General features: G+C 38.5%; 1 protein-coding gene across 1 annotated transcript in view; it reads left to right on the top strand.

Annotated features, from left to right (window-relative positions):
• Positions 1–591: 591 nt before the first annotated feature.
• Positions 592–21,154, top strand: part of GUCA1C (guanylate cyclase activator 1C) — a 52,746-nt gene continuing 32,183 nt past the window's right edge. Inside the window, exon 1 of the mRNA XM_041463905.1 lies at positions 592–783. Within this exon, the coding sequence (XP_041319839.1) occupies positions 592–783 (192 nt within the window). The remainder of the gene's footprint in view (positions 784–21,154) is intronic.

Here is a 21,154-nt window from a genome sequence, read left to right as displayed (position 1 = left end):
TTGCTTAGTGTACAGCCACTTTCAGATTTTTCAGGTTATCCAAGTCAAATTGTGTTGCAGTTTTGTCCTGTAAGGTAAGATTTGGATCACCATATATACAGAAATGATAAAAATGAAAAGTCAGCTGCACAAAATGTATACAAGCTCCAAGGCAGCTGCACAAAATGTATACAAGTATTAAAATGGTTCTAAGTTTTTGTTAAAACTTTATCAATTGTAAAAATGAAGATTTAGAAACTACCCTCAAAGTTCCTGCATGTTGCTTTTTCAATATTCATCCAGTTTAAACACCTTTAGCACCACAGATGCAAGTACAAGATGAGAACTGGTATAATCAGTTCATCTGAGGCTCTGCAGACTGACTGTGCACAAAGACTCTAATCAGCTGCTAAAACCACAGGGTACTAAAACTGGGTGCCAGTAATCTTTCTAGGGTGCTATATTTACTTAGTCTATCTTGGTAGTGATCTGTAAGAGGTTTAAAGTAGCTCTCAAAGGCAGAGTTGGTGTTTGAATGATCATTGTTGGGAAGCAAGAATCGACACTTGGATGAATTAATACTGAAAAAGATTACCTGGTATGTTTGATGCAATGGGTGCTGCTGGATCAGCAGATGACATTAATGCTATGGAAATTCACCACTGGTACACAAAGTTTATGAAGGAATGCCCATCCGGACAGCTTTGCCTGCATGAATTTAAACATGTCCTGGATCTACATGGACTTACTCCTGAAGCTAATAGCTATGTTGAACAAGTATTTCACACATTTGACATGAATAAGGTAAGAATTCATTCTTGACTTCTGGGTTTTCTTATGGCTGTATCATTTGATGCACTCAGAGACATGTTTCAGAGAGCTGCAAGCTCCCTGCTCAGAGGTAATAGAAGCGATTCAATAGAAAACTCTGAGCAGGTAACCAAGAATGGCTGGCAAACAATACTGAATGCTCTGTTCCCACTACATTTTGCCAATTTGAAAGTTTCATACAGTCATTCTAATACATGCTGATGGTTTCTCATCTTTGAAAACCAGATTTTTATTGTTATTTTCAGCACACATTTATAATTGAAATTTTTATTTATGTAGCTGCTTGAAAAATCTCTCTAATGCAGTGAGCGTTCAGCTGGATCCATAGGTATTAATGCTTTCAGTTTATGCAACATAGGCACAAGAAGATCCCTTCTGTCGCAGGATTCATTCTGAACACCTTCCGTGGCCTAATTCGGTATCAGTCAATCCCCCTTTTCCAAAGGCACGTCTGTTTGGTTTTGATCCATCATCCTAGGTCCTGCTAAAGATCAGTCCAGCAGCTGTTAGATGCACTGCTGTCTTATGTTGCTCCAACGCAGCCTTCGTACAGGTTCCTCCTAGCCACAAGACTCACCCAGAGTTATTTTCCCCTTAAGCCACAGTAACACTTTCTATCAAATGTGACAAAAGGGGTGAAGAGTCATCTGTAATCCCTAAAATAGTCACAGAAATTAGGCTTAGGCTGAATTGTCAATAATACAAACTCAGCTTTCAGCTAATATAACAGATTGGCCCATCTTGGTATAAAAAGAAATTTAAAAAAACAATAAAGCATTAATGTTCTCTACCCACATTGTTTATCTCAATTAGTTCAGAGATATAGAATTATGTAATTAATTATAATTGTTTCAGAAAATGCTGAGAGTATAAGGTACCTTGTGTGCTTGTACATACAACAGTACCTCTATTACACTGTTTTCCTGTGTTTCCATACACGTCTACTCCCAGTTCAGCTTGCTTTTTTGGAATTATGCAATTCTTTCTTCCATAATCCTCAAGGACTCTTCCTAGAAAAGAAGGCTCCTTGCATGCTCTTTTCTTCCCACTGCCAATTACCAGATCATTAAACATACTGAAATTTGATTAAGTAGTATCACCTAACTCAATAAATGTGCTAATTACAGATGATGAGCAAACTTCCAGTCTGCCTGACTGGCAGAAATTGTTAATTTGCTCTTTTGAATTAAAATTTTGATGCATTAAGTTCCCCAGAAAAGCTTTATGAATGCTAACCTTCCTGGACAGTGCACATAGACAGTGTCTGAGCTCACCTAAGAGCTTTTCCAGTTTAAGTTGTTTAAGCATTAATGTGCACTGCAAAAAGCCCTTGACACTTCAGTGATCTTGAAAAGTGTGGAGAGGTTTGGGTGTTGAGGATTTTGGCTTTTTATTTTATGGAGGAACATCTTTTTGTATTCTTGGTATTTTAGAAGTTCCTAATTGCCTTTCTCCCACTACAACTAGCTTATTACCCACGGAGCAGTTTGCTCAAGTCATCTGAGGAATATTAAGATGTATGCCTTAAACTTCTCAGGATATATACACATCAGTTAGACTCTTGCTACCAGTCAATCTCTCATCCCCTACTCTGGTATCCCAGAACGTTTTAATCAATTGGTATATTTCCACCAAATTTCAAAGAGTAGGCATTTCAGTTAATCAGTTCCTAATGTTTTCATAAAATTTGGCAGCTGGGTAGCAGGGACACACCCAGAATGAATGCCTCATTCATGTAGAATTAAGTTTTTATTCATTGTTTAAGGCAACAGTTGGCTGACAAAATGATCAGGCACTTGTTTTCTTTTGCCTAGAGAAAATACAGGATGGAGCTGGGGCACCAGTGTTTGGGGTTTTAGGAGACAAAAGACATAGTTTGTATGGGTCTAGGCTTTTGTTTTGCTATTCCCAGAAGAGTTTTTTTAATTAATGTACCATTTTAGACAGAAAAAGATGCTTCCATTTTTTATCAGTTTGGAAGTCTTCCTCCCATTTTAACGAAATTTAACAATGATTTGGCCTTTAGGGCTTCATAAAATCCACTGTAAAACTGCTTTTGCTACGCTTAAAAACCTCAATATTTAATAATGTGCTCCCACGAAATATCTGATGTTCATTTCCTGTTCTGCAAGATGCTGTAACAATCCTCTACTAGCTACTACTAATCTGAGGCACAGGTTTTATTGTGTGCTTTCTTAGTTGAGCCATAGCTCAGCTGCAGTAGTAGGACCAGGCAAAGTTATTTAGAAGGCAGAACAGGAATGGCACATTTAGAATTGTCAGTTACATAAGATTGTATAGTTTATATCCATTTGGAGATGGAAATAAGATGAAGAATAGGGCTTCCATTCCCAGAAAAATGGCTGGCAGGTTTTAATCCCTGCCCAATCTATTTGTATAATTTAGTAGTTGAAAAGGCTTAAACACTTAGGAAAATTAATCAAGTGAACCAGAATGTTTTATTAGAATGTTTTACATTTTTCCTTTAAATACTAATAAAAAAGTCTATTTTTGATTAAATGGCAACAGTATAGCTACATTAATCAGATACAACATATAGCATCTAGATAAGCTGTAGCTCAGTTTTATTCTTCTTTTGCCTTGAATAAAGTCTTGTGAAAGCCTCATTGAAAATCCTGTGGCAAACGAGAACCAGGACCTCTCAAACGACGTGCCAGGATTTCACAAGTTTCCTCTTTGACATTTACACTGTATCTGTTTAGTTAGACATGATATATGTATTTATGTGTTGTAATTTATGCTTTCTGTGAAGTCATTCTGTGGGGCTTCAGGCTGGCTTAGGGGACTGCTTTACATAACAAGCAGAATGAGCTCTGCTCTTACCAGCTTGCCGAGAGAAATTCATTTGTGAGTTCTATGGCTTTCTCAGTAACAGTATCCTCATAGTATTTTTGGTCATTCCAACTGCATCAACACTTCTAACGAGAGCGTGGCTCAGGCAGAGTACAATGGGAAAGCATTTGTCTTCTGAATTCTGGTCTTAATGCAGAAATCCAGCTCAAGACTCCTTTCCATGCTTAGCAGAGACAAAGGATCTTCGAGATGACTCAGCTCTTTCCAAGTTAGATGAACCAAGTCTCTCTGCCCTGCCTCATACATCAAGGGAAAAACAACTTACCTGAGTCAGTGGAAACTAACTCTTGCTTAACAGAAGATTTTTTAAAAATCAGTTTATGAAAAAATCCTACACATAAATCAAGGTTCTGAAGTGGCATAACACATACAGATGTAAACAGCCACAATGCCATTTTATTTTGACATTGAAAATTGCACCATTAGTTTTCTTTTGTTTTCTTCACCCTGTCCCCTCCAAACACACTCTGTCCTGAATTCGGCATGTTAATTTTCTCTCATCGAGGATCAAATTTTCTCTGCTGCTGTGGTGGTAAAAATCACTGTCAGATCTATGACATTAGTGGATAAGGAAAAGAATTTGAGATTAAATTTCTTGCATGCATTTAGATTTTAGGAAGTGAGATTCCAAGCAAACAACAAACTTATGTGAATGCAAGCTTCTCCCTGAACCTGAAATTGCTGAAGATGACCCTGTCAGCTTCTAAATTCTATGATAACAAAAGTGCTATGCTTTAAATACTCAAATTTCTATCATTTTATTATCTGAAAACCATCACTGAGTTTGTGAACAGAACATGTGTGTTAAGTGAATTATGCAAATGAAGCAATATGATCACTTTTTAGTGTCTCCCCATGCTCTTGTTGTTTCAGAACTATATACATTAAGACATGTTGCTAGTTGTTTTTAACCTTAGGATTATATTAGGAGAAGTACTTACACCATGCTTGGTCTAGATGGGATGTTAAATTTAAGTATGTACTTTTAATTGGAGAGTCATGAAGAATTTGTTTTCTGTAAGTTCCCTTCCCAAATTTCACTAGCTCTGATTTATACCCTTTCTTCAGGTACTGTCATGTGAATTGCACCCATGTTTGTATTTAAATAACCTGATATTTTCTGTGAGACATTTCTGTGAGATTTGAACTTTTTTTTCCCAATGCTAATGATGGTGTATGGTCTATTTCAACTCTAGCAAGAGTAAGTACCAAGGCTGAAAACCTGACACAAGCTCCTATACAACATGAGCATGTTATAAATGAGAAGTTTGACTAGGCCAATATTCAAGCAGCAATCAATTTATTAATTAATATGGTAAAGTAGGAGCAATACAGTGCTGGGTACAGCGGGGGAAGTTTTCCCTCCAACTGCACACCGATAGTTGGGGCTTACAGGTATTTATAGGGGTACTCATAAGCTTTCTCAGCAGTTTCTATTCCCAATTTTTACATCACAATTCTACACACTATTGTGATTTAGTTTTTCTCAGGATTTATCTCAGAAAAGAGTATCCCCAGATGGTGGGGTCCAGCTTCCGAAAGAAGAAAGAAGTCTCCCAGCTGGTGAGGTCCAGATTCCACTGCGGGTTCACCTTTTAATTGCGAGGATTATAAATCTCATAACAGTGATGTCCAGCTTCCCTTGGTCGAAACTATCAATCCTTGAGTTGATGTTCATCTTCCTTTCTCAGGCTGCTTTTCAATATTTTGTTAAGGTGTCAAGATAAGCATGTTTCCTTTTAATATATTCTAAAGCTATAGTTTCAAAGATCCTTACTACAACCAACATTCTAAAATTTACTTCAACAGGTTATTCTTGCAAAACTCTTTTTAGCTAGAAGCAGAAAGTTCCTGTCAAACAGCAACATCCTTAAAGCTTTAATTCGAATGCTCCTAAATCAACTTAAGACTTATAAAGGTTAATTGCAAACAAAGGATAGGTTCAAAGGCCTTCTTCCATGCTTTACTTCCTCAGTTATTTATTAGAATTGTCTTTATAATTGTCCCATGGTCAGTTTCCACACATATCACAATCACAGATACACACGTTGCCTGTATGTACCTGACACGAAACACAGCTTTGTATTTCACAGTCCCCCCCTCTGCTTGCATAAATTTTCATTTATCTTATTCATGTCTGGGCTTCAAATCTGGCCAAAACTTTAGAAACTTTTCTTTTTTTTTTTCTTCTTTCTTTAATTTCATTGTTTTGGATATCTTAGCTGTTTTCTGAAATTGACCAACTTTTCCTGTAGCCAATTCCGGGTCTACAGGCAGCACAGCAACCTTCATGCTTTGAATAACTGAGTGGATTAGTTGTATAAAACATGGAATAAAGCAAGGTAAAAACAATAACCCAGCTAATGAACACAATGTTATGAACTCTATTTTCTTCCAACCAAGTTCCCCCTCCTATTCTTTGTAAATCATTTGGCTTGAGCAATATTTCTTGTTTACTTGCATCTTCTAGACTATGCTGGCAAGATAAAACAAGGGATTACACAAGGAAGAAATATCAAAATAGTTGTAACATATAAAAGGAAAAATCTTAATTTCTTTTATCATCTTATCTCTAATATATTACTCCAGCAGCTAGGTTTTAACAATGCTTTTCTGAAATCTTTTCCTAGAATGACTTTTCTGTGGTCATCAATTTTCAACATCCTGAACTGTATCTTTAAGATTAAATGCAAAACTAATCCATCTCTCTCCTTTTGGACATTCAATTCCCTATTGAATTACTACTTTTTCCTAAGTTTCTTGCAATCCAATAATTTTCTCCATTTTGCCTAGAGGTTCTTAATTTGGATGGGTTGTAACAGTGATTGCTGACATAGGAGTGTGTAATAAAAGAGGAACTTTGGTTTCTTTCCATGTGATGCTTTCTGTAGCATTTGTGACGTGTTCTTGCTGGTATTTCAAAAGGGAAAAGACAACAAATGAGTGAGAGAAACAGGAATAACAGAGGTCCAGTATGGCTTATACTCCCACCTTCCATGCCTATGGGGTTGCTGCCCACAGCAGGTGTATTTGATCTTCTTGGTGGTGAAATACAGAGGCCAATCTGGTCTTGCCCTCTATTTCCTTGTCACTTTCTCTTAGCTAATTTCCAGGCAAATAATTTTTGCTACCCCTTAACTGTGGTTTCCTACCGTTCCTCAAGTATCTCCCATTCAACAGGCACTAATAATTCCTATCCACAAAACAAAGTTCTTACTTTAACACTTCTTGAAACAAGAGCATAAATTTTGTGAACTACAATACTAATTATTCCCACAATTCAAACATTAACTTATAACCCAGCTAGCATGTCTAGTATCAGAATGAATTAAATGACGTTTACAATATGGTACTGATAGAGATGGTAATTCTCCCTCTTCCCTTTTTAATTCACAGGCTGAAGGCAGAATATAACATCTCTTTGACCAAAACAGTTCTGATCCTTCTGTTTGAAGTATTCCTCCCTAAGGAGAAGTTTTATTTAGGCAGTGCTTGAAACCAGTGATGTAAGCTTTGCCTTATTTCTTAAGTGTTATTCTTTGTACATTTCTTGGATCGTGTGGGTTTTCCCAAATCATTACTACCTAGTCCCTGCTTGAAAGTCAATTTGGTATCACCCGGTTTAAATGTGATAGTCCATTCTTCAGGTTCCTTCACAAGTCCTTCGATTCTGCTGGTATGAACTCACCCTCTATCAGTGGTTCAGATTGCTGTTTCATTAATACCTGGAAAGGACTTCTTAATAGTACAGTGATAAAAGAAAGACAGTACTGCATTAACTTTGACCATTAGCTTTTTTTTTTTTTTTAGCTGCAGGGGCAAATTCTTCTTTCTGTGAACTACAGTTAGTTAGATAAGAAAGGCCAGTATCACATCTATGTATCACATATATTGCTTTTTACTTTTTGGGCACCATTTAACTGTTTTAGTCTTACATACCCCTTCCTCAGAACAAAAGCCTCCTCTTTTTAACAGCAAACGAAACAAACAAACCTCTTACTTTAAAAAACAAACCACTTTGTGAGGTTTGGAGAGCCAACAATCTCTACCTTGATTTTATCTTTTAGTGCTGGCCTCCCTCTCTCCCTCTTTCTTTCTCTCTCTCTTTTTTTTTCTTTCTCTCTTTCTCTCTCTTTTTCTCGACCCACTTGCCGGGGACTCGGGACCCCGATGGTCTGGGAGCCACTCTGGCCGTTCCACCACTGAGCCAGCCCATCATGGCTGGCAAACCTGTGTACTCTGCCCTCAGCACCGCCGCCGGGTCCCCTCCGTGAATCAGTCCTTGCCGCAGCTTCTGAGACCCTGCCGCTCCTACAGCAGCAGTCAAACACCTCCCAACCTTGACAACTCTAAACTTGGCGTCTCCAAGTGCTCCTGACATTCTTTTTCTTTCCTTAGCTAACGTATCCTCTTTTCCATTCAAGGAGGGCCCGTTCTGCTAAACCTTTTCCAGACCTCAGGCATTGAGCAATCTCTTAACAACCATGTGTTAAGACCCTTCCCTGCCCTTTATGCAGAAACCTCATTCACACTTCTGCTCTCTTCTAACACCAAAACATCACCACCTCCACATTCCAACATCCTAGAGTCTGCTAAACACCCCTCCTGCTTCAATTTCTCTCTTTCTTATCTTCTTGCTTTTTTTTTTCCTTTATATTTTATAATTTCCTTAGTCCATTCTACCATACAATATTGTATCATTTTCTCTTAATTTTTTCCTCTTGGTTTCACATTTATTCTACAATTTTAACATTACCCCAAGGGGCTGTCCTGGGGTGTATCTGGCAAAATGCTCCCTCTTTTTCCAGTACCTTCAGTATCTCTATTTTCCTGCTAGTTTTATACCAACTCCTGGGTTTTTGCTTTGGCATTTACCCATTTTATCCTAACAGGTGTTCCCTCACTCGCCTCGACCACACTTGTTCAGACCTTGGTCCCTTCTTGTCAAGGATTTCTCTAATAAAAGGTCCCTTCTACCAGTACCGTGTCCCGCCTCCGATTTACTAAAACAAATCCCAATTGTCTTTATAATTGTCCCATGGTCAGTTTCCACACATATCACAATCACAGATGCACACATTGCCTGTATGTACCTGACACGAAACACAGCTTTGTATTTCACAAGTATTTGTATTTCACAAGCATAAATGTCATGTTTTTTTTTCAAGAGAGTCCCTGCAGACGCACCTGAGAACATGTCAAGGTCACCCCAGACAAAAAGAAGGACCCAAAAAGAAGCTTCTTTTTAAGAAGCTCTTAAAAAATCTCCTAAACGAGTTTGTTTCCTTGTAGGTGGGGATGGATGAGAGCCTTAAAACCCTCAGGTTTTAACCCCTTTCACTACTGGTATGTTGTGTGGATATTTTTGTCTTCATGCTCCTTTTTCAAAATTACTTTCCCCACTATTTCCATAGTAAATTCTGTTCAGAGCTGCATTTTCTGATTTTCTTCTTTATTTTATCATTGCCATTTTTATTCTTATTTAGAAAGCTTGTAAAATATTTATGCAGCTGTTTTACTTCCCTATTCACCTCTTATAAAAAAAAACTTTTAAAGCTAGGTGGTGGAAGGAAGGCAGACTTCAATTTTTGCATAGATCAGAAAGAAGATTTTTTTACTTCAAGAAGATAAATGGAAAGAATTGATAAATGCAGTCAAAAAAACAAGGAATAAACCGGAATAAGTAGATAACAGCTTTTGAGGGGAGGAAAGAAACAAGTGAAATGTAAAAAAAGTAAAATTTACAAAACTGAGGCACAAGTATAAAAAGATGAGAATAAACATTCAAGGAGTGGAAGGAGGAAATAGTGCCTCACCCCTTCTTTGTACATTAATTGAAACCCTTGTGGAACTGAAATGCCAGCTATGGAGAAAAAGTGTTGAAAAGATAGTTAACCAGAGATTCATTCTCCATCAGAAAGAGAGCTGATAGTTGGACAGAAACAACACACAGGAATAAATGTGGTTGTTCGCTCACTGCAGTGAGAGGGAGAGCGGGTGGCAAAGGCAGCCTCACGATTCAACCCCTGGAGGTGCCTCTCCATAAAGCCTCTCCAGTATCCCAGAAAAGCACTGGAACTGGGATTACTGGACCCAGAAATACCAGGGTGCTCTTCAGCAAGAACACAAGCCCTTGTCTTGCCAGTCCAGGCCACTAGGAGATGCCAGTGGCTCAGCGTCTGCTCACCTCGGGAAAGACTTCAGGCACCAGGAAGGAAAACGCCTCCAATCAAAACAACGGCCCCTAATTAGGAAAGACAGCCTCGTCTTTTAATTAAGTGTTTGCTGATGACTCTGTTGGCTTGTCTTTCCTTTTTCCAAAGTGCTTAACTCAGAGGATTCTATTGCTAGAAAGAAAAAAAAATTAAAAATAATTTCAAATTTCTTGCAAGTAGCCATGCTGTGTAGGCAGATAAAAACAGGAAGCCAGGATTTAGAGTGTTTAAGGATCTATATGTAGCATTATTAACTGGAAAAATCCAATTTGTCTAAGCTGAAAGCCTTCCAAAAACAGCCTGTGGCATCAAAACATTGTTTGGGATGAGAGTGTATTTGGATCAATTACCATTAACATGAAAATTTCTGGAGATCTCCCATCTAGTTCATCAGCATGGAAAAGTTCCATGATTTTTTTCTTCTTTGTTATCCCAGTTGGAGCCAGGACTCTTTCACTTAATTTCTAATAAAACCACTGAAAAGTAGCAGGTTAGCAACAGCAAGGATTGTTAGTCCCATTTGCAGCTCCCTGATGCCCACGCAACAAGGTGTAGCCCAAGCTCTTGCCCACCCTGAGTTCAGGAAAATCAATGAATTCGCAATAGCTACTAAAAGAAAGTATTCCTGACTTACTTTCCTGACAAAGGAAGATGCACCTCTTCGGCAGCTAGAAACTCGGATGAAAATAACAGCTTCAGCAGTTATCAGTGGGTCTTCATTGTAAGTCATGAACTAAAAAATGGAAAATGTAAAATTGATATCTCAGAGCACTTCCCATAATCATTAAAGCTAAAGGAACGGCACTACAAATGGTTCTGTGGAAAGGGTAAGACTTGTTATTTCATTATACATGGTTTGCTGGTTATTTATAGATACAGGCGCACTGTAGCATGTGTAGCTAACAACATCCACAAAATTACATCTCTAACTGGTTAATGACCAAAAAAAACCCTCTTAGACTGGGCTCTGCACAACTAAGATAAGCACAGTTGACTTTCTCATCACCAAGATATGTTTCACTGAGCTATACTCCTAATCTCCATGTCAGGAATAATGAAGCAGTACTACAAAAATAAATCAAACCTAATAGGCTCTTATAGATGTATTGCTTTAATGGTCACTGCCTTCTTTATCAGTTTTAAAGCTATACAAAAACTCAAGGAGTTAATTTTTTGTACAACTATGGTAGGAAGCACACAAGGAATGTGGCTGCAAACTAGAAAAGTTGGGCCAGCGCTTGACCACAGTTTTCAATGAGAGAATAAGTCAGCAATTGTGTGTCCCACAATGGTGCCAGGGTTTAAACACCACAGAAAGCAGCAATGACCTCTCTTTTCCCTAACCCCACTCTCGAGTTAGTAAGAATTTGTGAGTCCTCTTACCCCAGGTTAGGGGGTTGTGTCCTACTAGAAATTTGTCTCACTGGGGCAAAATCTTTCTGGTTTATAAAGAAGAGAAGTACAGCCCTTAAAAGCAAGCTACATTCTGATGCAGATAAAAGAAAGAAAGTCAGCTTGGTCTTCTTCCTTGTATCATGCATAGAAGAAATGCAGAATTTAGAAGCTAAACACTCATTCAAATAGTTAGAAAAACTGTAGAGAGAAGATGGCGATGGTTGGGGCCTAATAGTTCGGGTCTTAAAAATCAAAAAAAGCAAACAACAAAAAAAAGAAAAAACCCTTAAAAGTGAAAGCCTTCAGAGGTAAATTTTCTAACTAGGATAGGCCATTCCAGCTCTTCTGGAAGGACAGCCTTCTCTTTCCAAAATTTTATATCTTGTCCAGATGACTCTCTTTCATTTAGGCTGTCTAGGTAGTCTCTCTGAAACACCTCAACCAGATCTGCTTGAGCTGGGAGGTAGGTTGCCTTAAGAGACAGAGAATAAATGGACTCTGAAGTAGGCTACAGATGATGAGAGGCCACATGCCTATGGGGAATTGGAAGGTACTAGAGGGACATGGCAGGATAGGGGGAAGAAAACCATGCTCTGAAGTCAGGGACATGGGAATATCTGCAATGGTGCTTCCTCTGGTCCTGCCCACACAGAGCCCCTCCGCCACTGACATGAGCAGTGGCAGATCTCCATATGCATTCAGCACTGGCAGGATCCAGCACCTGATAGCGACAGAGTGCTGGAAAGAGAGGGATGGAGAGAGAAATGGAGGAAAGTATAGAAGTACATGCTGAATCACACAAGCGAGAGATGTGGAATTTTTCAGAGAAAACACCACATAGAAATTGCCAAGGAAGGAAACAGAAAGTGGGGCTGGATTGAGCTGGAGCAGATGCAAGAAGTTAGTTGGCAAAGATGACATGAATTTAGACAAAAATCTGTAGATAAGCTTTTTATTCAGATACATGTAAAAATTGGCATTTGCCACTTCACACCATAGCAGTTCTCTTTGTTGTATTACACTTCAAAGAGGTAGTGTTCAGCTGCATCCATTGGAGGGGAAAGATGTGTGTCCTCCTTGCTCCACAACATGGATGTAGTGCAGCCTGCCTACTGCCACAGTACCACTGTTTTCACAATACCCAAGAGAAAGAGAAAGTAATCTTTATTATTTTAGTTTTCTGCTTTTTTATGTCTCAAGTAAGTTCCTGATCACCCTGCTGGGAAGTTTTGTTTTGTTGTTGTTAGGAAAATTAATCCACAAGCATCAGAGGTTTATGTCCAAAAAGGAGACAGTGAACTGCTTTTACTTTATTCAAATAAGGGATATGTCCAAAAAGGAGACAGTGAACTGCTTTTACTTTATTCAAATAAGAGAAGAGGCCATGGGACATTCCCCTGGGGTCTCTCGAATTTTTGGAGGACACAGCCTCCTTTTTATCCTAATTTTCTGGGCACAGTTCCCTTCTCTCTTTCCTCGTTGGCTGAGGTACTTGAGAGGTACAGACTTCCTGATACGCTTGATACCAAAGATTTCCCTCTAATGTATAATCCTCCCTTTTAATTTTTAATTCTTATGGAATTTAAGGTTTTTCCCCATTGTTTCTTTCATCTTTCAATGTTGAGTTTAATTTATCAGCAACCCTAAAGTTTATTTGTAAAAGGCAGTATCGTTTTCCATTCATCAATCTGTGGAATCATTCCCATTGTTTCTTTTCTCTCGCAGTGCTAGTTTTATCCACCAGCAGACCCAGAGCTTGTTTGTAAAGACAAATCTGCCACTCCTCATATTGTGATGTGGGCTTTTATTTTTAAAGGCTCAACCTCTATTTCAACCTTTGTCAAAAACCTACCTTTTTTCACTTGAAAAGAAATCTAAATTACAAGATCCTTTCTAAAACTAAGAACTTTTAAACCACTTTCAGAGCAGAACTAAGAAATCTGATCTTTTTTTCTCATGGTTCCCTACAGAGACACTTTTGCTTACCTGCAATGTGCATTTTCTGTGTGCCCATGTTGTATTGATTGTCCTTGAACCAAAAATCTTTATTATGGGACTATTATTTTCAGTGTAAGTGCATAGTCCCACTTTTGCCTGTTTGTATAGTTTTTTTTATTCACAGAATATTGTACAGGTTTCAGAAAGCTTCTTGGCATCTCAATAGATAGTGTAATTTTGTCTTCACCTTTTAGAATCAGCTTTGTTTAGTACAGATAGCTCATTAGGAATCATTTCTCTGGGTTTTCTATACACAAGCTAGTCTCTACACCCATTGTTTCAGCATTCTTTGAAATGTCTTTGCTATACTTTGCTGAATACTAATTTATTCAGTTTGGCTCCACACTGTTATCAATTTTCTGTTTTTATTTATAAATAGAAATGCTCCAATGCCTTTGGCTTCTGGAACAGGTGATTTCTATAGAATTTCTACTGTCTCAGCACGTGCTTTGTCTGCAGCTCATTAAGTGTCATCAGACTAAGCAGAGGGTTATAAATTGTAGTCTTTTTGTGCCCCATAAAACTCACCTTTCTTTTTATGTCAGGTGTTATATCAACCAAATTATACAGTTCTAGTCCCCTACAAGAGGTGAGGGATGCTGTGAGACTGAACTGTAAATCAGATTATTTTTTACCCAGATATTTTTGCTGTCTTTACAGGTGTTTTAGTTATTCTTATTAAGCTAAAGGGATTCTGAAAACAGGTATTACTTTAAAGGCATTCCAACCTTGACTTAGCATTCTAAGTCTTTTGCCAGAATGTACAAAATCTGACACAAAGTCGGACTTCTAAGGCCTTTCTTTAAGGCAGTGCAGCAGTCTCTCAATCACTGTGGGCACACTTCCCCAAGAGTTGCTATTTGGAAGCAACAAGCAGAAGTAATGTATGCTTTTTCAGGGAGAGAAAAGAGGAGGGAGAGGAGAGGGATCAGTATGTATGAGCAACTCCCAAGTTCCCTGTGCCTAGACTGAGATCCAGTGACCAGTATCTGTACAAGGTCATGTGAAGAGATGGAAGGGAGCTGTTATTGCCCAGGAGAAAGAGAGAAATGAGGAAGGATAACTAGCACTGGGTGACTTACTGATGGACAGTTCTTAACCTAGCGATATCATGTCAAATTTTCAGCCTGCTTAAGTCTTGTTCCTGATACTCTGTTGTCTTGGTTTCAGCTGGGATGGAGTTCATTTTCTTCCTAGTATCTGGTACAATACTGTATTTTTGATTTAGTAGGAGCAATATTGATAACACACTGTGTAGTGTTTATCCTAAGTCAAGGACTCTTCAGTGTCTCAAGCTCTGCCACTGAGGAGGTGCATAAGAAGCTGGGAGGGATCACAGCCAGGACAGCTGACCCAAACTGGCCAAAGGGACATTCCATGTCATGGAATGTCATGCTCAACATACAAACTAAGAGGAGCTGGGAGGGGCCAATTGCTGCTCAGGGACAGACTGGGCATGTCTCAGAGGATGGTGAATAATTGTATTGTACACCACTGGTTTTTCTTGGGTTTTATTGCTCTCCTGCATTATTATTATTATTAGTTACTATATTTATTTTATTTCAGTTATTAAACTATTCCTATCTAAACTTACTAGTTCTACCAGTTTTTTTCCTATTCTCCTCTCCATCCCACCAGGGGCAGGGTGGGGTGAGAGTGAGAGCAAAGATTTCTACAGTACTCAGTTGCCGCCTGGGGTTAAACCACAATACCTCTCTTTGCTGTTTGACACAATCACTGGTCAAGAAGAAGACGAAAGTTCAGAATTGTCATCAGAATGTGCATCACCAAGAGGTTCATCTGCTTTCCTTTCATCTCCCTTATCCTTGCATCCCCTTCATTCGCCAGCACACACCTGCAGATGAAATGCCTGCACAGGGTGTGTTCCCATTCTCTTTCATTCACTGGGATCACACAGCAGGTCTAGGGCTGGGATGTGGTCTCTGCAGGAGAGGCAACACACTGACTATCCACTTTGCTCTATGTTCTTTGCCTATTGAACCAGTTTTGGCTAAACTGATGGCAATGTCTCTATCTTTCTGTTTGATCTTCAGAGGTTCACGGGCAACTGAGAAGTGTCCAAGGTTTCTTACTCATATGCCATATTTTGAAATATATGATAATAAACTTGTTGATGTCCTTGTGGAGAGAGCTGAAGCACAGATCATTAGAAGTACGGGAGTCCTTCTCAAAAACTGACCTGATCCACTAATATTGATTGTTCTCTGGCTGAATTCAGACTGGAGGATGGTTGCCATTTTTCATGGGCACTCACCACCTCACAGGACTGTGCTCTTAAACTCCCCTGATTATGAATGAAAAGGATGAGTGGCAGTGTCTTGTTTCTGTGTCACTAACATCCTATATGTTTAGTATTCATAGCTCCTCATTTCTTTATCCTATAGTAACGTTCCTGAGCTACTCATCTCCTTGTAATAAAGCTAATCAGTACAGAAGTATTACTGACACCTAATCCTTTCCCTGAGCCTATGGAGGAAGAAGGAATTCAGCTCCTGAAAGACGTAAAATAAAAAGCAGGACTACAGCACTGACCAAAAGCAAACCTGTTTTTAATTTACTTACCAGACTAAGTTGATTCCTGTTAAGGAAGTTACTGTCAAAGATTCCTCTTCCACTCAAATTCTGTTACAAGGCTGGTGACCAAAACCGTGTGTTATATCTGGAAATCCATGCTGAGAGGGAAGAAACAGGATACAATTTGCACACAAATACAAGATCCCACACAGCATATTTATGATGAAAAGTACAGCAAGGAGGAATCCAAAGGACTCAATTTTTAGAAAGGCTTAATCCTTAGAGCAAAGAGGATGTAATTACAGGCATTGCTGTTTGCACTCTCAACTTTTCCATCCTTATTTGCAGCAAAAAGTATAAATATTCCTTACAACTATTCCAGAATTAGACTCTTGTGTGTTGTTAATGGTTTGTACATAATTCAAAATCAATCACTTTTATAATATCCTCTTTATTTTTTTTAATAACAGGCATGTTTGTAGTCAATGGAAACGTGATGAACTATAATTTGACCATGGTGCTCTTTGCCACAATTTGAAATCCCATCTATTTTAGACTTGGGCATTAAAGGTAATCTCATGAGTAGAGATAGGCATTACATAAAAATAGAAACTTATGCTGTAAGATGTTTAACGTAGCCATTTAAAAGCCATATTAACCTCAGCTGTGGTCATGAACAAGACTTTAAACCTGGGAGATAGAAATGTGAACAGACAAAAAGGGACGCTTACTGTGTAACAACATGGGCTCCCAAGAATCCTTACCAGATGCCCCTGCAGAGACGCACCATTATTACAGCAAATTTATGAGAGAATGTCCATCTGGGCTGCTTAGTCTGCATGAATTCAAGAAACTTTTGGATCTTCAAGGGCTGGATCCACAGGGAGACCTATACATTAAACGAGTGTTTGATATCTTTGACCTGAACCAGGTAAACCTTCTTTTCTTTCTTTTTTTTTTTTTTTTTTTTTAATTTCAATCTTTTTTTTTTTTTTGGGGTTTTTTTCTGGTCATGAACAAGACTTTAAACCTGGGAGATAGAAATGTGAACAGACAAAAAGGGACGCTTACTGTGTAACAACATGGGCTCCCAAGAATCCTTACCAGATGCCCCTGCAGAGACGCACCATTATTACAGCAAATTTATGAGAGAATGTCCATCTGGGCTGCTTAGTCTGCATGAATTCAAGAAACTTTTGGATCTTCAAGGGCTGGATCCACAGGGAGACCTATACATTAAACGAGTGTTTGATATCTTTGACCTGAACCAGGTAAACCTTCTTTTCTTTCTTTTTTTTTTTTTTTTTTCAATCTCATACTGTTGCTTTGTTTGTGAGTTGTAGTCTGCACGCTCTTTTTTGTGCTATCCTCCCAAAACTGCTCTTGTGGGACAGCTTTGCCATTAAGGTGCACTAGAAGTGAAAAAGTGAGAAAGAAAAAGTGAAAGAAGTGAGACTGTGCTCTAAAGGTTTGTGTTAGGACTTCTATTAGTACTTTCTGGGGACACTTTAAAAATTTCAGGAAAAATTCTTAAAAAGAGAGACAATTTCCAGATCACTGGTTATTTTTGTATTCATTGCTTATCCTGTTCTTGTACATAAGCATATGAAAATGTTGGTGTTCTCAAAGTTAATAAGTTCTTACAAAAATGTTAGACAAAGGGGAAATATGGTCTGCACATAACTGAACATGAAGTGCAGTGTATAAACATGGATTTAAATGGATTTTCTCAGAGTACTATACTGAACGTGTGGCAGAGGTGAAAACAACTCAGATGAGGAGTTCACACTCAGTGTACAAATCACAAGACCAAATACTACTGAATGAAGAGGTCAAGAAGTTTCTCCAGGCTATACTTCTAATTTACCCTCTTTTCTACTGCAATAATTGCTTATGATTCAATCAGCTCTCTGTAATGTGGCTGGCTCCCAGACAGACAAGATATATTTTCCTTAGTAGTACAGACAAGGCTGAAGACATGGTCATGTGGTACTTGTTTTCTAGGTCTGTCTTGAGCACTGTCTCATGTTTGTAAGCTCCTGGAGCTGGCCACCTTGAGCCCTCCACTCATTCTAATGCTGAGTGGCCTGGGGCACATGCTCTGCAGTACTGTGAAACCTTCACATTTGTTGAAACCTTCAGATTCCGGATTAATGTAAAAGTGAGGAGAGTGGCAGGTTAGAGAAAGAGCATTTGCTCACCCTTTGCTGTGGCAGTGGCCAAAGACACTTAAAATAGGAATCATCTACTAATTGCTGCTTCTCTATTTGGTGTTACAGAGTTGTGTCACTCCTCCACAGGCTGTCACCACTTGTACACAAAGTGGTTAAGCTGGCAGACACTAAAACAACTACTTTTATGAGAAGTAGAGCAAGGACAGATGCTTGGGGGGACTTAACATGCATTTTAAATGTAGATGGGAGGTATGTATGGTGTCAAAAACAGAGAGGCATGAAGAGCTGCACCAGGACTGACAGCTGGAGAACACACTGCCTTTTGAGCCTTTTGAGCACGGCTTTCAGGATTGCTGTCCTGAAAGATCTCAGCTGCCTCATCAGTGTGACAGAACTACCTCTTTTACTACCAACTTTCTTGCTACATATTTCGGAACTTTTGTCTTCATCCTTGTCTTCCTCAGATGTGCTAAGATCAATACAGACTAAAGAATGGGGTAATGACCAGAGTAATGACCAGGAATTCAGTCTCAAAGGAAAACTAGTTCATCACCCATCCTATTGCTGACCATCACAACTTTCAGGAGCACATCCTTGGGGGACTGTGGGGAATGGCTGTATAGTCAGCACAGGAGAAAGCATTTCCACCTACTTTCTCCCTTGTCTGTATTTTGTAATTCTTGGGTTCACATATACCAGACCAGTGAGGGGTGTCCTGCTTGATTACACAAACTGGGTAGGTTGGAATGCAGTCCGTTCACCAGAGAAGGTCATGTGTGTCCAGATGGTGTCTTAGTGTAGCACCTCTACCAGTCCCTACAGATATCCTTTCTTTTCGGGTGTTTCATAACTAGTTTTTCTAAAAATTTCAGCTTTCCACGTAATGTGGAGTTGAACAGCAAGGACATCCCACCTGTAGATCAGTTTCCAAGTGAAAAGAAAAATGAGGAAATAAACCCCCAGAAAACAGAGTAGAGAAATAGGTATTAAACCGTAGAGCAGCTGAGAATCAAGCTAAAGTGCAGCAAAGCTCAGAAATCTAGGTGATCAATAGCCCGTAAGCATTTGTAAAGGTATGTTAGATACTGAGAGGATCAACCTGGCTAGGGAGGATGTCAGGCAAACAAAACTAAAACTGGCATATTTGAGACCAACAGATATTTTTATTCAGAAAAAAAATGGAAAGGAGCAATTTAAGATGCAAGATGCAAGATTTATATCCTGTGCCCATGGCAACTATTTACAGAGCTTTACAGATTTGCTGTATTTTAATTTCTATTCAGTATAATGATTGTATTACTTTTCTTTTTCTAGCATTGCTAAAAGCACTAAATTTTCATAAATTTAATTTTTTTAAAATGTATTACCATGATGAATCACCACTATGCTTAAGGAATACTTTTAGAAACAAGAAGCATCAATCAAATGCTTCTCAAATACACGCCTGTGATGTTTTTTATGTGATTAAGCTGAGAATAAAGTGGCAACAGCCAGCTTCTTCGGGCAGGAAGAAAGGAATGTTGTATGTTGTTGGTGAGGTAAAATAAGAGGATCTCTTTATTCCATATACTTGTTTTTTGTCCTATAAGCTTTCTACAGATTTTTTCTCTGCCCCAGGATTTTTGGCAAAAATGTAGGATTTCATCCTGAAAAGTTTTTAGTTAAGTACAGATGTGTGAAGAGCGGTCAATGGATGGCTGACTGGGAGTATCACACTGTGGGCTCTGAAATGGCAGCTATTATTGTACAAATAAGGGGTCTGTGACATTATGTCAGAGCATTTAGGCACTGTGCTATATTAAACAGATGAGAATCGTTCATCTCCAAGCCACAGAAGTTATTGGATGTAAGTGCATAATGCACAAATTCAGAAATAATTTGGTCATTTTTGCTTGCATTCAGTTCCTTCAATATTTTAACAGCTTCTGTGGTCTAAAGATCAAAATTTTGCTTCCTTTTCTGCCACATTCTGTCAGCGATGCAGAGAGACGCGGAGACTGACTCGGTGATCAGAATCTGATTTCATTGTGGGATACAAACACTTATATACTATTTTAGGGAGACTAGTAATATGTACAACAATGATTAGGTTAAAATCACATGCACAAACTTATGCATATAACAACATGTCTTGCTTGCAGAGATTAGTAAGATTTTCTTTTTCCGGTAAACCTGTCTGATTGAATTTTCCTGCAATCTAGGTCTAATTTTCGAAGTTCTGTTTGCTTTTGCCAAGGCATCCTGTAATCAAATCTCTTACGTTAACCAGGTCCAAAGTTCATAGTCTGTCTTGTCAACGTCTTGTCAACATCTTTCCAATCTCCCCCTTTCCTTTCAACCAAAACCACTCTTTTAATGGCCTTAATAATTAATCTCTGCACAGATTGAAAGGTAACACTGCCAGAAGTGTAATCGTACCAAAAGGTTTGATTCTTATACATAGGGTGACAGAGAGAAACATCCCAAGCTTTAGACTGACTTCTTCCCATGTATTTAAAATTAACACAAAAATCCAATTTCACAGAACCCAGGAACTCTAATTCTTGGGGTTCCAAGAGTGTTTCAGGAAGGTATGGGATTCAATTTGATATGATTAGATTTGCTTTCAAAAAATATTTTTTTTAGTGTAAAGTTCTGGAGGAGCTATATTCCCCCCTAATTTTTTGGTTTTTAATAACATGTGTGTTTCTCATTATGAACATGAAGGTAACATAGAAGCAAAACAATATGTAACATAACAATTACTTATACTAAGTAAAAATAAATCAGATAATAGATACAATTAATAGCACATGAAAAACAGAATGGTGATTTTAAAAAATGCATCACAAATTTTTTTAATATTGTACTATTACTTTGAGTCTGTAGTAATTGGCAAAGTAAAGTGAGGGGTAGATTTAAGTTTGGCTCAATAAGAGTAATGGGATATAAACACTGAAGGCTAAAAGAGAAGGTGATTTAGTTATATAGTACTAAATATCTGTACCAAAAAATTCATAACAAAATACATTGTTAAAAAAACAAGCGACTGGTAATATAACCCATCTGACCAGGGCTAGGTGTCCCTCAGAGCTTTAGATCTGTATCAGGTGTCCCTTTGGTAGCTGCTGCTCCTTCCAATGCTTGCAAGTTCCTGGGGCACTTCAGCCAGGG

This window comes from Pyrgilauda ruficollis, unplaced genomic scaffold, assembly GCF_017590135.1.
Source record: "Pyrgilauda ruficollis isolate IOZ18807 unplaced genomic scaffold, ASM1759013v1 scaffold17, whole genome shotgun sequence".
Lineage (NCBI taxonomy): Eukaryota > Metazoa > Chordata > Aves > Passeriformes > Passeridae > Pyrgilauda > Pyrgilauda ruficollis.
Note: the sequence above shows the minus strand (reverse complement) of the source record. Positions and strands in the feature narration are given on the sequence as shown.